Source organism: Oryx dammah, unplaced genomic scaffold, assembly GCF_014754425.2.
Source record: "Oryx dammah isolate SB20612 unplaced genomic scaffold, SCBI_Odam_1.1 HiC_scaffold_18, whole genome shotgun sequence".
Classification (NCBI taxonomy): domain Eukaryota; kingdom Metazoa; phylum Chordata; class Mammalia; order Artiodactyla; family Bovidae; genus Oryx; species Oryx dammah.
The window spans coordinates 76,863,688-76,876,798 of NW_024070202.1; the positions used below are offsets into that span (position 1 = coordinate 76,863,688).

The window sequence follows — 13,111 nt, forward strand, 5'->3', positions numbered from 1 at the left end:
CTGCAGGACGCAGGTCTCCCCTTGGTCCAGGGATCTGTTTCTGAGGCCAGCTCGGAGCCCCACTCAGAAGAGGAGCTGACAGCCTCCCCGCCCCTGCAGGACGCAGGTCTCCCCTTGGTCCAGGGATCAGCCTCCAATGCCAGCCTGGAGCCCCAGTCAGAAGATCTCACAGCCTCCCCACCCCTGAAGGAGGCAGGTCTCCCCTTGGCCCAGGGATCAGCCTCCAAGGCCAGCCCGGAGCCCCAGTCAGAAGAAGATCTCACAGCCTCCTCACCCCTGCAGGACGCAAGTCTCCCCTTGGTCCAGGGATCAGCCTCCAAGGCCAGCCCAGAGCCCCAGTCAGAAGATCTCACAGCCTTCCCGCCCCTGCAGGAAGCAGGTCTCCCCTCCAGTCAAGTATCTGCCACCAGTGCCAGCCCTCAGGCCCCGATGACTGACACAGGCTGTGTCAAAGAGACAGAGCCCACAGCCACTGCAGCCCATAGGAAAGGAAGAAAGACCCTGGGACTGAGGCCAGCACCTGAGGAAAGAGACCCAGACCACACTCGAGGATCAGACTCTCTGGCCTTGGATCAGATACATCTGGGTGGCCCAGACGTACCTGCAGATGCCCGGACACCCTTGGAGGGAGATGCAGGCCCCTCCAAGCCTGCCACAGAGATCCCAGACACACCTGAGCCTTTCACAGCCACCCAAGGTCCCCCAAAGCCTGACTCCAGTGGGGAGGAAGTAGCCAAGGGCATTTTGGCACCTGAGCAGGAAGCCTGTCATGATGTTTGTGCACATGGGGGTGATGGAGCTGAGTCCAGCTCACCCCCAAAGGAGGCCCTGGGGGCTGAGCACCAGGGCCGTGAGGCCCTAAAGCCAGTAGTTCATGGCCCAGGGGTGTGTCCTACTGCCAGCCTGGAGATTGGCCAGTTGGGGCCCCCAAGCCCAGTGAAGGAAGGAAGGGCTACTCTTGGGCACAGGCTTCCCATGGCTGTGGGCTCAGAGGTTGGGCTGAGCTCCTGCTCAGAGTCTCCTTCAAGAGCTGTGCCCAGGCTGGAAGGGCACTGTGCCAAAGATCCTGCCCCAACATCTCCACTGCCCTTGAGGCAGCCAAAGCCTGTGCTGGGCCCAGGCAGGGGAGAGCAGGCCCAGGCAGCACTTGGGGCCCTTGGCCCCTCACCACTGCAGCTTCCAGAAAGCCCCATAGGGGGCCTGCCCAGTGCACCCCAAGACAGGATCCAGGGCCCTGAGCCCCCTGCTCCTGGTGTCCTCATGGAGGCAGTCCCAAGCCCCCTGGCATCCCCTGCTCCCTGCCCTTGCCGGGGCCCCCGGGAAGACTTGGTGGAGGGCACGGAGCCCCTGGGCTCTCCGAGCCACCCACCACCTCGGCCAAGAGCCCAGCGGGTGGTGGCTGCCTCCTCAGGGATCACAACCCCCCCTGGGGCTGGGAAGATCAGCCTCCCACCCCACCCCACCCTCCTCAGCCCCAAGGCAGCCCCCAAGAGGGGCACCCATGCCAAAGACCCAGCCTCGAGGCTCTCGCCCCCTCGCCAAGTGCCTCCTGGCTCTGGGCCCCGGAGCCCAGCCGGCCCTCGAGGGCTCCCAGCCACCGAGCAGCAGGATGACGGCGACAGTTTGGAGGAAGGTGAGTGGGATGCAGGCAGCAGCACTGTCCTGAGCCAGGGACCCAGGAGGCAGAGGGCTGGGCAGGGATGCCAGAGCTGCTCGCCCCGTGCCTGTCCAGAAGGGCAGGGCATCCTTACACTCCCCTTCCTCAGACTCGCCCTGCGCTCTGGGCTCCGGCCAGCACTCGGACAGCCACGGGGAGTCGTCAGCCGAGCTGGAGGAGCAGGACCTCCCAGGACCGCAGACCGCACAGTGCCCAGCCCAGGTGCCCGAAAAGGCAGGTTGTGCACCCAGGGGAGGGCTCCATGCCCTGCCCTCGGGTGCTCAGACCCCCTTTCTTCTCCAGGCCCCAGCCGGCAGCGGGAGCGAGGAGACAGTCGCCAAAGCCAAGCAGAGTCGCAGTGAGAAGAAGGCCCGAAAGGTGGGCTGGGCACCCAGCTGGGACTCTGCTCCCTCCAGGAGGGGCCAGGCTGGCCAGACAACCCCAGCCACCCCAAGAGTGGGGCTGGCAGCCTAAAGGGACCCTTTCCTACCCTATAGCTGGTGAATCCCATCGATGGGGGCCCTGGGATAAAGGGAGTAACTGGATGCTTTGTGTGAAGTAACTGGGGCTGGGCTGTCAGTTGAAACAGACTCACAGCCTGAGTCTGACGTCCTAGTTGCTTACATGGGGAGCCACCTGGGAGGCTCCACAGAGGGTGGGTGGTGGAACCCTTATGGCCCCTGGCAGTGGGCCATTTCCCCCGGACTTGCTCCTCTCCCCCAACCCCCAAATGGGAACTTTGGGGCCCATGCCCAGGTCTGAGACCATTGTGCTTCCAGGCGATGTCCAAGCTGGGCTTACGACAGATCCAGGGGGTCACCAGGATCACCATCCAGAAGTCCAAGAACATCCTCTTTGTCATTGCCAAGCCCGATGTCTTTAAGAGCCCAGCCTCAGACACCTACGTGGTCTTCGGCGAGGCCAAGGTCTGAGCGGCTGGCCATGGGCATGGGGAGGGAGTCTGGGGCGCGGGCTCAGCTGACAGCTGACCTCTGTGCTGCAGATCGAGGACCTGTCGCAGCAGGTGCACAGAGCTGCGGCTGAGAAGTTCAAAGTGCCCTCGGAGCCCTCCGCCCTGGTGCCTGAGTCAGCACCTGGGCCGAGGGTGAGACCCGAGTGCGAGGAGGAGGAGGAGGAGGAAGACGAGGAGGAGGTGAGGCCAAGAGGCCCACGGCTCAGTCTTGAGGAGGGGGGCAGCTTTGCCTGGGGCCTCTCACTGGGGGAGGGGACCGCTCCAGCACTTCCCTGCATATCCCACTCCAGGTGGATGAGGCAGGACTGGAGCTGCGGGACATCGAGCTGGTGATGGCGCAGGCCAATGTGTCAAGGGCCAAGGCAGTGCGGGCCCTGAGGGACAACCAGAGTGACATCGTCAACGCCATCATGGTGAGTGGCTGGCCCCTTCGCAAATGCCCTGCTGCTGTCTCTGCTGGGGCCTATCCCCCAACATGACCCTCTCCTTCTGCAATTCTCACAGGAGCTGACCATGTAGTTGCTGACCAGAGGCCCGGCTCCACCCCTGCCCCTAGCTCTGCTGCTCAATAAAGTGGTGTCCCTTCATCGCCTCTGCTCCTCCAGCGCAGGCTCTGGCTAAACGGACTGCAAGAGGTGTGCAGACACTTCCTGAAGCCACAGAGGTCCCGAGGAGGGTGGTGGTCCCTCCCCCACGTCCCAGGGAATCCACCTTGCCCCGGGATTGTGGGCAGTCCAGTCACCCGGCTGTGGCCCAAGTCTGGGCCTGGGAATAGCAGGGGGCCCCGAGCTGGAGGAGCTGCTGGAAGTAGTGTCTGCTAAGGCGAGCAGCACTTAAGCTCCTGAAGTTCCGGGCCCCTTGCTGTGGCCCACCTCTAGGAGTCACCACCCTCTCCCTGTCCTCTCTTCTACAAAGTCCAGGGAGCCACAGGGTGGGGGTGACGTCCCAGGACAAAAGAGGGAGACCACTGAGTGCGGGACCACGTATGGGTGGAGCCCCCAGAGAAGAGGAGCAGTTCCTGACCATCACAGAAGGCTCATGGGACACAAGGTCCCCACTGTTCACAAGCACAGGGTGGGCTGTGGAAGGGATGGCCCCTGGCCCACGTGGCTATCTTTAGCTGTTCCACATGCTTTCAGGGCAGGTCGATTTACACACACACACCTAGAGACGACATCTACCAACTGTCTCCCTTAGCTCTGCCCAGCCCGGGCCCACAACCAGCACCTGGCCCGCCAGGGCCAGAATGAGGTCTGAGATCCCTTCTCGGGTCCTGCCCCTTGTCAGCAGGGAGGGAGCCTAGGAGACTGCAGACCCCTGCCTGTCTCCCACAGAGCTGGACATCGAGCCCACATGCCTGCCCTCCCTCCCGGGGGCTCAAGTACCCACCCCACTGAGCCCGGGGCTTCTTGCATATGCAGTCAGCAGCCTCGAGGTGCGCTGTCTTGGGGGTGAGGAGGGAGTCCCAGAGCTGGGCCTCCCCGCGCCTGCACTGCAGTGCCTAGGCCCCAGCCTCCAGGCTGATGGCCCTGAGGTCACCCCCATGGCCTCCTCATGTCCCAAGGGCACAGGAGGGGCCCCACCCAGGGGGGACCAAGGCCAAGGGGCTTGACCGGCCCCCACTGATGGCCTCCCTGATGACCAGGGACCCTGGGCTCCAAGATGCCATGCTCTCAGGGTGGGGATGGCACTTCTGGTGAAGGCGTGTGCAGGTTTGCTGTGAACCATCATGACAGTGAATGTGGCCTGGGTTCATGGGCTCGGGTGAAGGGCTAGAGGACAGCGAGCCCCTACGAGAGCCCAGTGCTCGCGTCCACGTGTGCTCAGGACACCTGCTCCCTGCCCTGTGCCCACAAACCCACATCAGGCCCTCCCTGCAGGCGCCGGGCACAAGTGCTCAGTCCACGGTGCCCAGCCAGAGTGTGTGGGTCTGAGACAGAGGCCAGGGTGGAGGCCCCAGCTCTTATCCCCCTGGAGCAGAAACACAATGGCAACCAGAGATAAATTATTCACATTGCAGTAAACTCCTTTTAAGGTCTCTGAGAGTTTCAATAGAAACGTCGTGTGCAAAATGACAGCTGTCCAGGGTCTGGCTGACAGGATCCCCTCCCGAGGCAGGGTGGCATGCAGGTGGGTGCAGCCTGACTTCTGCCCCGGCACGGGGGTGCCTCCTTCACAGTAGAGCCACCTATGTCCAGGGCCCAGGAGGGCGACTGGCAGGGGCCCCGGCACCATCAGGCCGAGTCCTGATCCATGCTGCAGCCCAGCGCCTCGATGTCATTGCTGATGTCCGAGATCATGCGGTCCCACTCGTCCCCCTCCGAGGGCGCGGACTGGTCGTCAGAGCTGCCCGCGGCCCTGTTCCCGTTGGAGGTGGAGGTGGAGGTGGAGCTCGTGGCCCGGCGGTACCTGCCGAAGCTGTCCGTGATGATCCCACGGCCATCCTTCACCCCAATGGTCTCCAAGAAGTTCTCGAAGTGCTGGCTGTCCTTCTCAGGGATGAAGGGCCGCAGACCTGCAGACACATGGCCCACCTGATCCTAAGCCAAGCCTCTTGCTGAAAGCACACATGTGTCTGTCCCAGGCCCATGGCCTGGATAAACCCACCCCACCCACCCCATGTGTCTGCCCCAATCCTGGCAGGTGCTGCGGACTGGCCCTGCCTTGGCAACAGGGCTGGTGCAGGCCAAAAGCCACACTCTTACATCACTCCCCTCGGTCCTTAGGAAAGCCCCACTTCACAGGCTTCCAAACACAGGAAACAAGAGGGTGCAGGGGAGGCTAGCACAGGGCTCCAAGCACCAGGCCCCACTGCCCAGCTCCCAGTGACCACCTACTTCCTGGAAAGTAGGTGTGAGAACACCTACTCCCTGGAAAGTAGGTGTGAGAACACCTACTCCGATGTGAGAACAATATGAAACAGGCCTTGGACACCAGGCTTAGCTGTTGGCTGACTCCAAGGGGCCTGTAGGGTCAGCAAGAGATCAGACTGGATGCATATCTGCACTCGGCCCTTCATCTCCACCCTCACCCCATCAGCATAGCACCCTCCTTGGACTGCCGGGGGCAAAGCCCAGGACCTTGGAGCCTCCACCAGCCATGTTCTCTAGGATCAGCACAGGGAAAGCAGTCGCTCCACTGTGCTTGTGCGTGTGGACACACATCCAGGGCTGCATCTGGCTGGGGCAGGCCCTGAATACCCGCCCGCCCTGCTGACTCTGCAGGCTCTTCTCTCGGGGCCTCAGCTAAGGCTGCTTTCAGCTGGGAATGGTGTCATCACTCCTCCGCCCAGCAAGTTCCTGCCTACTCCCCCAAACCTGTCCCTGCACCAACTTCCTATGAAGAGCCTCCCTCAGCCCTTACCAGGCAGTACAGTGGCCACCTCACCCCAAGTCTGGCTCCCAAGGGGCCCCTCCTGCTTCCATGGGGGCAGGGTCCCCAGAGTCACTGGGAAGCGCCATCGGAAGAACCGCTCGGCTTGCTGGCTGGCTGGCCCCCACCCCTAAGGGAGCCGCACCCACCCCGCGCTCACCGAGCAGCAGGAATTTGCGGCTGTCCCCATAGAGCTGCCGCAGGTTGATGCAGAACTCGTGCACCGAGGCGCCGTCACGGTACTCGTGCAGCAGTGCTGCAAACTGCTGGATCTCCTGCGATGACAGCTTGGTGCGCAGCTGCCGAAAGAGTGGGCCCGCGCGAGGAGGTGACTGGCGTTGCCTCCACCCTGCCCACACCCAGCTTGACCCCTGCTGGAGGGCCAGCAGGAGGGAGGGGAACCCCACACCAGCCCCAAGGTCCCCACACCAGCACAGAGTGCCTCGGAGACCAGCCCACACCATCTGTTTTAACCTGCCACCTGGCTGGCCTGGCTGACCACCAATGGGTGGAGGCTGCATGTCTGACACCACTGCCAGGAGCCACCGAATTGCACACAGAGCCCAGAGTGATATTCGGTGTATTGACCAAGTTTTTAATGATGTGAAGTCGAGGGACAGGGGAAAAGTCTGCTGAGCTTGATAACAAGGCCCATCTGGCCCTTCCATGGTAGCACCCAATGGTACCATTCACCACCAGAGACCCAGAGACAGGTCTGTCGTTCAGCCCCAGAGGCCAGAGCAGCCCCACGCTCAGGCCTTGGCCACCTCGCGCTCTTTCCAAAAACTGACCTGGTAGGAAAGACTTCAAGGCCCAGTTGTAAGCAAGGCATCCATGCTACCCCCAGCTCCACCCACAGGGAAGCAAACCTTCCTCCCAACTCCTCCAGGGAGCTCCTAGCCTGAAGGCACCGCACACAGGCCTGCTGGTGGGGCCAGCGTCTTCTGACCTTGGTGGGCGAGTGGCAGGCGGCGTACCGTGAGCATGTAGTCCTGCAGCAGCTCCGCAGCTGTGGCGCTCAGCTCACTCTCGCTGACCGTCTTGCCGTGGGGTGCCGTCTGCATGCAGAAGGACAAGGGCGAGACGCCGCCTGCATGTGCACACTCGGGGAAGGAGCTGCAAGGCGCAAGCCAAGATGTGGGTGGGCAGCCCCCTAGCCCTGCCCCGGGGCCTTACCCTCACCCGCAGGGATTCAGTGAGAGTCAGGGGCTGAGACAAAGAGGAGGCCTGTCATGGAGGAGGTGTTCGGGCAAAGACAGAGAAGGACATGGGCAGGGAAGGACCCAGAAGGGGCCAGCAGCCTAGCAGGGTCTCAGTGGAGCGATGACATCACTAGTGTGACCCGGAGGAGCCCATTCACTGGAAGACTCCTGATACTGGGGAAGGAAGGTGGGGCCAGGCAGCTGCGTGGGCAGTGCTGAGACCCAGGCGGGGGTACTCACAAAGTGCTGGCTTCCGTCTCATATGGCTCCTTCATGTCCACCTTTGTGGAAGAGTCATCTGTGTGGAAAGGTAGAACACAGAAGCTTCTGGTTATCTGAGGGAGGGGCCCCTGAGCCCAGTATTCACGTGCTAAGCAGAAGAGGCAAAGCCCTGGCGGTGGGGAGCCGTCCAGGCCCCTGGGGTGCACCCTTTGGGCTGCACCCACACCTGCGTCTCCTGAGATGTACCACCTGCCATGGGTCTGGACAGGAGCCAGGACAATGCTCTGGTCCCCAAAAGATGTGCCAAGTGGTGGGGCTGGAGCAGGCTCCCCAGTGGCCAGAACAAGAGAAGCTTCATCAGTAGACAGTGAACATCCTTATGTCTACTTCGTGAAAACTCATTCAGCTGTACACTTTCGATTTGTGTATATCTTGTAGTAAAACAGTTTATTAAAAAAACAAGCAAACAAACACAAGGGCCAAAGCAACCACACTAAAGCTGAATGTTTAAATATAGCTCAATAAACCACCTGCTGCCCACTGGGGCCTCAACCTTCCCACCTGCCCATAAGACAGACTGCCAGCCTCACCAGGCTACCTCTGTGGGGCTGCAAGCAGCTCCAGCACAAACAGTGAGAAGAGGACGCAGCCGGGAACCAGCCCTTGCTCAAAGAGCCCCTGCAGCTTCGCATTTACATGCAGAGGGTTTTGCACTGTTCACAGGGATGTGTGAGTTGCAGTGAAGGGAGTGGGGCTAGACTCCTCTCCAGAGACCAGCGCCTCCAGCCCTGGAGGCCACGCTGAGCTGTCTCCAATATCTTTTTTCCTGTTCCCCTGACAGAAGCCACAGATCCTCAATAAACCATTTCTTTGAAAAGTAGATGCTCCTAGTGTTTAGAAGACTCAGCTTCAGTGGGCTACGTGTAAACGAAGTGTGCTGTGAGCTTACAATTCCCAGAAACACTGCTCGGACTCTTGAGTGCCAGTCCCCCTGCACTGCCTTTGGGCTCTGTGCTCTTCCTGCCGCCGGCCCCACCCTGCCCTGGGCAGCCTGCACCTGGGAAGGGGCCCCACACCCACGGTGCAGGGAACCCCTCCCAGCCCTCACTTGTAGGTTTGGTACAGTGACTTTAGCCCAAAGTGGTTCCAGACTAAGTGTTCTTGGGCCCCAGAGTTATGCAGGAAGCCACCAGGGGGCCTAAAGGAGGGAGTGGGGAGAACACGTGAACAGTGACGTCTGGGAACGAAGGGTATTGACTCAAACTCTGCCCTGGACGGTGGCCACCTAGGTGCTATTCTGGCAGGAGCTCGCAGCAGAGCCTTGGTGGGAAGGGGAGAGGGAGCCCAGTTGCTCACGTACCACTGTGAAGGGATAGGTGGTGGGTGGGTGTCGAGGCCCCATCAAATATGGCTCTGTCCAGGAAGTCAATGGTGGACTCTGTGTACACGATCTGGAAGACCTGGCCAAGCAGGGAGCACAGCTCTTCTGCGGCGACCTGCCAATTGAGGACAAGGCTGAGCCTTCCAGGCAGCTTCCTGGGCATCCGACACCTCAGATGCAGAACAAACACCTAGAATCAGGGCCCGTTGTCTCCCATTGTCCCCTAGGGCCACAAGGATGCCAGCCCACACCCAGGAGGCTCTCTGGACCCGCAGAAGTGTCACCTCTGGCCCTCCTCCTCCACTGCTCTTCCACCCACAGCCATCTCAGCACCCATGCCAGCCTCAGGAAAAGGGCAGAGAGCGGACAGCACCTGAGTCAGCTCACATGGACAGCTGTCAACGCGGGTCCCATCTGGGGAGGCTCTTCCCCCGAGACAGGGGGCAACATCTGGCGGAGCTCCCAGTGAGGACAAGCCAAGGAGGCGGCCCCAGAAGGAAGAACTACTCAGGTGGAAGGTGGGCAAAGATGAGGAGGAGGGATACTGATCAGCGGGTGCCAAGACCACCATCCGGGTTTTGGTCTTACTAAAGGCGTGAAAATTAAACAGAAGGGTATCAAGGGGCTCCCTGAGGCTGGCAGCGTTATGGTGGGCCTCAAGCCACTCCCCCAGAGTCTTCCCCAATGGCACAGCTTGGTGTGAAAACAACAGCCCCCACACGGGGGAGGGAAAGGGGTGCCAACCAAGAGAAGAAGGAAAAAGCATGGAGATAATCAGACTGGGACTCAGTGGGACCTGGGCAGGGCTAAGGCTGGAATGGGTGGAGCTTGGTCAAGCTATTGGTGGGGCTAAGTCAGGATATGGGTGGGGATGGGCAGGGCCTGGGTCCCAGGTGCCAACCCCGCTCACCTTGCTCTCCGCGGCCAGGATCACCAGGCAGCATGCCTCCACAGGCCCCACTCCACTCTCCGACAGGGAGCCTGTGGTGAGGCCTCGGGAACTTTCTGCACACAAACTCTGGCTGGGGGAGATGCCGGGGTCCTGGGCTGGGACATCAACACCATGACAGGTTAGGCCCACGTGGGAGCTCAATGGCAGGCTCTGGGCAGCCCCTACCTGACTCAGGTGGGGAGAGACCGAGCCAGGCAAGCCCTCGCCTCTTCTTCCCTTCACAAGAGCACCCTTCCCGCCACCGCCCACTCAGAACCACCACCTTAACATGGCCTTCCGGCTTCTCTGCCAAAGACAGAGCGAATACCTCAGACGAAAACTGCGAACATTTAGCTGCTTCTGATCTACACAAAAGAAGGTATTCACAGAGTTCTAGTGACAGGCTTAAGACACAATCCTGACAGGAGATGAGGAAACTGACGCAGAGGGGGCAGAGGGCTGGGTCCGAGGGTGCATGAAGGGCAGAGCCCAGGTTGGGATCCAGCCATGAGAGCGCCCGCCTATTCGCTAACACTACACGCTGCCTCCTCACACACAAGGTCTCGTAGGACGTGAGGGAGACTCCTGAGGCAGGAAGTGGGGGCTTTGGCCCAGGGAAGCTTCTGCAGGAACAGTGCTCCAGGCACATCCACCGAGACACACCCAGAAGCAGGAAGTGCCAGGGAAGGCTGGAGCTCCCCTGATGCCAGGACATCTCAGGGCAAGCCCAGCCCAGCAGGAAGACCACCCATAGCTCAGACAGTGCTGAGAGACAGGACACCAGCTGGGAACAGCCAGACTCTGAGTGTACGGGCTGGCAAAGACCAGGGCTCTGTAGGGCAAGGCTGGTGGCACCCCATGTGGAAGCTGAGCCCCATGAATCTCACCGTTAGAGCCTGACTGTACCAACCCACAGCCATGGGCCACAGGCGCTGAGCTGTGCCCCAAACGAAAAGCACCAAAAGGGTCTGAGAATCAGGACAAAGAATACTGTGAGACTGCTCACTAGTGACTGCTACACTGACCACGCTGGCAAGATGTTCTAGGACATTTTAAATAGCTTTATGGCTCACAGCTGTGGCTGCTGCCAAGGAAGCAGGTGTGTGGCTCCGAAGCCATGCACAGCGAGACTACTTCCAATCGCCCAGCAGCATCCATCCCCAGCCCCACAGGTCCCAGTTCAGATCCACTGCCCACTTTCCTATGTCCACAGAAACATCCCTTAATGAGACATCTCCACAAGCCGTGCTTGCCACAGAGCCTCCTGCAGCCAGACCTGACCCTGACCCCCGACACCACACTGTCCCCAGTGCCAGCACAGCCCACGCCAGGGGAGGCATAAAAGACAGGCCCCTATGTAGGAGGCACTTAGTAAGTGTTAGCTACTGCTGCCAGTGCCGGTGCTGAGGACAGCCACGTGCATCACCTCACACACAGCCACTCGCTGTGACAGGTGCCTCTGAGAGACCGGGAGGCCCCTGGGGCTGGTGACTTCCCTCAGGAAGAGCCACTAGAATGAGGAGGCCCTCCAGAGCACAGGATGGAATTCACTCTCCTTTTAACTGGAAAGCTCTCAAAGCCCTGGGGGTTCCTGGTTTTCATCTCTTTTTGGAAAGCTTCTCCTGTGGTGCTCATTCTGTCTCTTAGAAAATCGGTTACTCATTTTCCAGAAAATGTGTTCTACAATTAACACTGAGAAATGTTCTGGACACAAGAAACCCAGGGGTTAGCTCCCCTCCCACCAGCCCTAAGGCCTGCGGCCCTCAGCCAGAAGCACTCGCCTCACTGCCTGGTCCCCAGGGAGGCCCCACACCACAGGCCACCTGCAGGGACAGTCTCCATGCAGAGAAGAGCAGTCACCATGGCACTGGGCAGCACTGGTAGAAGCAGTTACACAGTACCTCAACCAATCAGCCACCATCTAACAGCCGGGGGGCCCTGCCAAGTCACCCACCCACCTGCTGGCAAAGGTGGAAGGAAACAGGATCCTCCTTACAGGTTTCTTGTGGAGACTGAACAGGATCATTCATGCCACATGCTTTCTACTAGTTTGAGCCACATTAAATTGCATGTTTTTTTTTAGATTAAAATGGTTAAAAGTTGGCAGCTTTGTGTTGCTCAAAATAATGCCTGTCATTAACAGACACTTGCTCCTTGGAAGAATAGCTATGTCAAACCCAGACAGTGTTTTAAAAAGTAGAGACACCACTTTGACGACAAAGGCCTGTATAGTCAAAACTATGGCTTTTCCAACAGTCATGTATGGATGTGAGAGTTGGACCATAAAAAAGGCTGAATGCCGAAGAATTGACACTTTTGAACTGTAGTGTTGGAGGAGACTCTTGAGAGTCCCTTGGACTGCAAGGAGATCAAACAACTCAATCCTAAAGGAAATCAGTCCTGAACATTCATTGGAAGGACTGGTGCTGAAGGTGAAGCTCCAATACTTTAGTCACCTGATGTGAAATGCTGACTCATTGGAAAAAACAGTGATGGAGGGAAAAATTGAAGGCAAGAGGAGAAGGGGCGACCGAGGATGAGATGACTAAATGGCATCACTGAGTCAATGGACCTGAGTTTGAGGAAACTCAGGGAGATAGTGATGGACAGAGAGGCCTGGCGTGCTGCAGTTCATGTGGCTGCAAAGAGTCAGACACGACTTAGCGACTGAGAAACAACAACACTACTGAACACAACGAAGGGAAATAAAGAATAAGCAGAGCACAGAGGGGACCGCACTCAAGTGCAGTATGACGGGAGTGCATGAGTGCGTGTGTGGGTGAACAAGTGAGCATCTGTGAGTGTGTGTGGGACCTGAGCGAGTGAGTGCATGTGAATGAGTGTGTGTGGATGGGGGCGACAAGTATGTGCAGTGAATACGTGTGGTGTGTGTGTGACTGTGGGGGACACTAAGCCACAGCCATACAAAGTCAAGGGGCTCTGACGCACTCCAGCAGCCACCTTCACAAACTCTTCCCATTACCCGTGCAGGTGGCCTGCCGCATCCCCACCAGATTCACGGGCCCTTTAATGTGAACTTCCTTGACGCTCAAGGGGTCAGTAATGAGAAAGCTCCTCGAGGCCCTGGCTCTTACAAGCCCTCAGATCCCTGTGGACTACCAACCTCAAGCAGAAATACAACTTTCCCTTTGCACTGGCCAAAGCATTGTGTGGCCCAGGCCGATCCAGCTGGCCACCCTCACACACTGTCACCAGCCCCCTGGAAATGCATGACTCCAGGGTGCAACCCAGCCACTGCCAGTGCCTAAAGGAGCCCAGGGATGGCGTCCACACTACAGCGACAACCTGAGAACCCACCTGGGAAGGGAATGGCATGAGTGAACTGTGACTTCTCTCCTCACTTCTCAAGGAC

The 13,111-nt window shown here is 59.4% G+C and overlaps 2 protein-coding genes across 15 annotated transcripts in view; one reads left to right on the top strand and one right to left on the bottom strand.

Annotated features, from left to right (window-relative positions):
• Positions 1–4,654, top strand: part of NACAD (NAC alpha domain containing) — an 11,128-nt gene extending 6,474 nt beyond the window's left edge. For 4 of the 7 annotated variants that reach the window (XM_040259804.1, XM_040259807.1, XM_040259806.1 and 1 more), the window contains 7 exons: positions 14–1,633; positions 1,767–1,879; positions 1,961–2,035; positions 2,437–2,583; positions 2,661–2,810; positions 2,921–3,043; positions 3,135–3,222. In XM_040259804.1, the coding sequence (XP_040115738.1) occupies positions 14–1,633; positions 1,767–1,879; positions 1,961–2,035; positions 2,437–2,583; positions 2,661–2,810; positions 2,921–3,043; positions 3,135–3,149 (2,243 nt within the window). In that variant the 3' untranslated portion in view covers positions 3,150–3,222. Of the gene's footprint in view, positions 1–13; positions 1,634–1,766; positions 1,880–1,960; positions 2,036–2,436; positions 2,584–2,660; positions 2,811–2,920; positions 3,044–3,134 lie in introns of all 7 variants that reach the window. The other 3 variants (XM_040259802.1, XM_040259801.1, XM_040259805.1) reach the window with 3 other exon arrangements.
• CCM2 (CCM2 scaffold protein) overlaps positions 4,632–13,111 on the bottom strand; it is a 53,378-nt gene continuing 44,898 nt past the window's right edge. For all 8 annotated transcript variants that reach the window (XM_040259812.1, XM_040259808.1, XM_040259815.1 and 5 more), the window contains 6 exons: positions 9,718–9,854; positions 8,787–8,922; positions 7,445–7,502; positions 6,980–7,118; positions 6,163–6,301; positions 4,632–5,145 (listed from right to left, as the gene is read on the bottom strand). In XM_040259812.1, the coding sequence (XP_040115746.1) occupies positions 4,865–5,145; positions 6,163–6,301; positions 6,980–7,118; positions 7,445–7,502; positions 8,787–8,922; positions 9,718–9,854 (890 nt within the window). In that variant the 3' untranslated portion in view covers positions 4,632–4,864. The remainder of the gene's footprint in view (positions 5,146–6,162; positions 6,302–6,979; positions 7,119–7,444; positions 7,503–8,786; positions 8,923–9,717; positions 9,855–13,111) is intronic.